General features: G+C 49.7%; 1 protein-coding gene across 1 annotated transcript; it reads right to left on the bottom strand.

Moving 5' to 3' along the window:
* Positions 1–2,554: 2,554 nt before the first annotated feature.
* On the bottom strand, positions 2,555–4,611 carry LOC113619128 (MORF4 family-associated protein 1). The gene is made up of 3 exons (XM_027103756.1): positions 4,597–4,611; positions 4,044–4,478; positions 2,555–3,551 (listed from the first exon to the last, which is right to left on the bottom strand). The coding sequence occupies exon 2, from the start codon at positions 4,438–4,440 to the stop codon at positions 4,057–4,059; it is 384 nt and encodes a 127-aa protein (XP_026959557.1). The 5' UTR covers positions 4,441–4,478; positions 4,597–4,611; the 3' UTR covers positions 2,555–3,551; positions 4,044–4,056.
* Positions 4,612–5,046: the final 435 nt, after the last annotated feature.

Here is a 5,046-nt window from a genome sequence, read left to right as displayed (position 1 = left end):
ACCACCACCACCACCACCACCACCACCACCACCACCACCACCACCACTGGGGGCCAAGGGAGTACAATCTGACTAGACGTGTGAAAGATGAGGAATTGGAATTTATTTGGTGAACAGCACTCACGATACCTACGGCATTTTTACCGCAGATGAGCTTTATCTAGAAGTCATACAGAATGCCAGGGTTGGAAATGAACCTCAGAGACAAGCCAGTACCTGCCCAAGATCACACAGAGAGCAGGCTGCCTGGGGGCCAGGTCTCCTGTTTCCCAGCCCCCTGGACTCCCGAGGTTTTATCTCTGGCAAGGTTAAAACACTTTAGACTCACCTCCCTTCACCTGGAGTCAGACTTTCACTAGTGCTCCCCACGCCCCCGGCCCCAGAGGTGAATGTGTCCGTGGCTGTTGCCAGTCCTACTGTAGTGTCCACTAGAGTTAAATCGGCTTTCTTCCCAGGGGTCATCTCAGCTGATGAAACCAGACGCAGAAGCCTCTTTGGCACTACTTTGTGATCTCCCGGGCCCGATTCTGATCAAGGGGGGGACCGGCAGATTTTGAGCATTCCGCACACTTTGCCTCCATCCGTATCTCTTCAGAGGTTGTTACATAATACCTGGTTTCTCTCTTCCTGAGTGCCTCCCCAGACCTCCACGCTCCCACAGCCCCCGTGCTTCTTTCTGTAATAGCGCTTTGATACAAGAGGACGCTTGTCACATCGGAGCAAAGATAGACCTCAGCTTCATGGGGCCTCTGCTGTGTCAGGAACCTGTCCAAGAACCGCAACAGGCATTTCTGCACAGCTTTCCATGACCTACCTCTGAACAGCCAGGACACGGAGACAGCCTGGGGCCCATGAGGGACATATGGGTCTGTAATAAAAATTTTGGCAACTCTAGCTAGACTCAATTTAATATTATACAGCCCGGTAAGACTGCCTCTCAGAATGGATCCTTACCACATTCTTTGCTTAGAAAACACAAGATTCAGTCGCTCCTCCAACTGCTAGCAAGCCAAGACTGATTTCAGGAGCTGGGGAAATTGGGCATTGTTGGCTGCATTGCAATTGTTACTGAAATCACAAGGAAGAGGAATTGAGGAGTGAAAATAATCTAGGACGATAGTTCTCAAAAACTTCTGGGTGTGTAAGAATCACCTCTGAATACTTATAGTACAATGAAGGACATGCAGCCAGTAAAAAAAGAATGCGGGTCTGGATGTTCGGCTAGGGTTAACTTGCAAACTATAGTTTTAAGTGGGGAAAAAAAAAAGAACATTCACAGGTGTGTTTCTACTTACGTACAAAAAAGATTGGAGAGTTATATATGCACATGTGCAAACACACAGTATTTGCAAGGATATACAAGACACTGGTGAATGGCTGTCTTCCTAGGATGCTAGGGAGAAGAGGGGATCACTTTTTTTTTTTAAGAAGATGTTGGGGGTAGTTTATTAATTAATTTTTGCTGTGTTGGGTCTTCGTTTCTGTGCGAGGGCTTTCTCTAGTTGCTGCGAGCGGGGGCCACTCTTCATCGCGGTGCGCAGGCCTCTCACTGTCGCGGCCTCTCTTGTTGCGGAGCACAGGCTCCAGATGCGCAGGCTCAGTACTTGTGGCTCACAGGCCTAGTTGCTCCGCGGCATGTGGGATCTCCCCAGACCAGGGCTTGAACCCGTGTCCCCTGCATTAGCAGGCGGATTCTCAACCACTGTGCCACCAGGGAAGCCCGGGATCACTTTTTTTTCTTTTGAATTCTGTGCCATTTGTATTACATCTTTTAAAAATAAATTACCAAATGAAATGTGGTATCCTGAGACAGAAAAAAAGAATTACTGGAAAACTAGTGAAATAAGAACGAAGTGTAGTCTACTTAGCACAGGTCCTACTTTTGGCAAATGTAGCTTTTGGTGGTTGTTTTTCCTGGTTCTTTATTCATCATATCCACTCCTCCCCACTGCTGGCTTTTTCTCCTACTGTTCCCTATGTGTGGGATGTCCCCCATTCTCTCCTCCTCCTTGGAAGCTGTACCCATCCTTCAAGGCCAAGGTCACCAGTTACTTGCTCTGAAATACTTTCCTTGCCTTCCCCCACTCAGTGCTCTAAGACATGGTATCCAGCTTGGGACAGACACATGGTTACTATTGTTTCACACTTGCTAGCAGCTGGATTCCCAGGAAGCAGACTTTACGGTGAAAATTAGCATACAGGTTAAGTTCTGAGGGATGCTCAACTGTAGACACAGAGGACTGGAGGGCCGACTGTACTGTGTCATCTGACATAACGAACTTGAGCAGCCCTGGATTTTGGTATCTGTGGGAAGCGGGGGGGGGGGGGGGGTCCTGGAACCAACCCACTGCTGATAGGAGGGACAACTGCATGCTCTTTCCTCAGCCAGTTTCCACAGCAGCACGAGAGATGAACCTTCCCTATGATCAAGGCTTACTGAGAGCCTCCAAAACCATAAGAAATTCACCCCCCATTTAATGAAGATAACATTCAAGGAGAAAAATTTCATTTTTAAAGAAATAATATTTCTCAGTCAATAACCTTTTAAGTCTTGTCTTTTCAAGCAAATGAATACTTTTATTAACATGGTAAAATTTTTTTTAAACACACGGTAGGGTTTTGACCTCAAATACTTGTCAGGTCTGCTACTGAAATGAACTTACAGCTAGACAACTTATGAATCTTGAAGACACCTAGTCCCTGTGCAGTTTAGGGTCCAAAACAGACAGCCCTTGCTTTTCTTCCCCAGACCCTCAAGGGCCTTTGCAAATATCGCTTTCATTTTATGTCCAGAATCCCCTGAAATGCATCAGGATATTACATCGATTACACAGAATACCAAGACCTATCTCGTCTCCTAGTCTAGGTTCCATGTCACATAAAGCTGAGTTACGTTGTCCAAACAATCTGACCAGACAAGTTACATCAGTGTGCCGCATAAAACCTAAAATTTGAACAAAATACATCTCTCCTCCTTTGGTCTCACATAGAAATTAAAGTCCCCAAACACAACACCATCCCGCAGCCCTTCTTTTGGTTCATCAGTCCCAGCCAGATCAGCCCCCTCCTCATTCCCAATTGAAGTCTGGTCCGTTCTTCAGCTTCGTTGGCAATCGCTGCATGGAGTCGTCTTCCAGAAATAATGCATTTCCTTCAACACCTTCAGAGCCGGAGAACTCCAACTGAGTCTCATCTGTTACACACAGACCCAAAGTTCCAGGGAGCTATCAGGTCACACAAGAAAGAGCAAAGCACCTCAAAAATTTAGAAATAACGAAAGCCCAGGAACAAATGTGACTGCTGCGACAGCTTACAATTTAGGCCCTAATTCTTGTGAGAGCATTTTCCAAATCAAAGTTACCTCCCCAAACAAAAACATTTAACAGTCAAAACTCATACTGAGGTCATTAACCACAGACCATAGCAGAAACGTAGTGTGAGGACAGAGTGTAGACAGAAAAAAAAAGAGAAAACAAAAGGCTCTCTGGTTTCAGCTTCTCCAGGGTGTCAGCCAATCTCCATCAGTTGACCAGAATCCACTGGCTGTAAACCTGAAGTGCAATTGGGAGAAACTCATCATTAGGAAGTGAGAAAACCCTCACAAACTCAGCCTCGCAGGACACCACCTCTTCTGCATGCCACCTGACCCCTTCCAGTCTTCCAGCAAAATCTGGAAGCGTCCAATAACGGCCTTCCCTCTGACAATTCTGTATTTCTACCCCCCTTTGCTCAATGGCCTGTACCGTGATTTTGTTGTTTATTTCTCTACAGTTATCCTATTGATCGTGACCTTTGGTTTCAACCAAACACGTACAAGTCAAAACCAACCAACCAACCAATGTGTTCCCCCAAATTACCAGAGACGTAACAAAAACAAACGGTACCTACTAACACCTCCTAAAATGAAAATTGAGCACGCTTTTATTCTCTTCTCCCAACTCCCATCCCCCGCGGATCATTAGTAAATAAACGTCCCCGAAGCTGACCCAAGCGTCGGGCAACGCCTGCGACCTCCGTGCGGCTCCCGCCGGTCCCCGCCTTACCGCCGACCCTCCTTCAGGACGACTCGCTCTTCTCTATCCGCCGGACCAGCTCCACCAGCATCTCTGCCATCTTCGCGATCTCCTTGGCCTTCTCCTCCGCCTTCTCGCACCGTTTGGTCCCTCTGCCCTCGACTCCGTCGTCCGCGTTCTGCAGATGGTTGAGCGCGCTCTCCTCCGAGGCCTCCACCTGCGTCTTGATCTGGATGAGCATACTATCCATCTCCCACAGCTTGCTCCGGTTCCGCAGGTAGGCTCTCCCGTGCTCGCGGCTCAGCGCCGCGATGTCCTCGCGCATCTCGTTGATGACCGGGAGCAGGAACTGCTCGAAGTCCTCCTCCGGCTCCAGCACCTCCACCTCCTCCGGCTCTGCCAGCTCCACGATGTCCAAGGGCCGCATCTTCCCCCGCTATTCCGGAACCGCAGGACACAAGTCGGCTGCAGAGAGAAAATGGAGACTCGCTATGCTTACCAACACACTTCCAGAATATTCTTTAAAACTTTTACCCCTTTTAAACTTTTAGCCTCACAGAAGCCACGGAATCAAGCGACTTACGAGCAAAGAACCGGAGGACAAAATGGAGTCGCGGCCGTCAACCAGCGCCCTGCGTGTTGCGGCCCCTTTCACGACACGGCCGTGCCTCTTTACGGTCACGCCGCTGGTAGAACTAGGTGCGGGCGCGCGCACGTCAATAGAGGGCGACGCAATCTGCTCTACCACGGCCGCGCGCGCACACACCCACACCCACGCGCGCGCGCACGCTCTCCCTTTTCCTCCCCTCCTCCTACTCCTCCGCGCTGCGCCCCTCCGCTACCCACGCCCGCGCGGACGTGAATGCACGAGCTCTCTTATCCCCCTCCCCCTTCACCCCGTGCTGCTCGCCTCCGCTACCCACGCACGCGCGGACGCGCACGCACGAACTCCCTTATCCCCCTCCCCTTTCACCCTTGTGGTGCGCCTAACGGCTACCCCACGCGCGTACGCGCGCACTCTCATATTGCCCCT

This window comes from Aethalodelphis obliquidens, unplaced genomic scaffold (genome assembly GCF_003676395.1).
Source record: "Aethalodelphis obliquidens isolate GAN/ISIS:26980383/991018 unplaced genomic scaffold, ASM367639v1 scaffold6, whole genome shotgun sequence".
NCBI classification, from domain to species: domain Eukaryota; kingdom Metazoa; phylum Chordata; class Mammalia; order Artiodactyla; family Delphinidae; genus Aethalodelphis; species Aethalodelphis obliquidens.
Note: the sequence above shows the minus strand (reverse complement) of the source record. Positions and strands in the feature narration are given on the sequence as shown.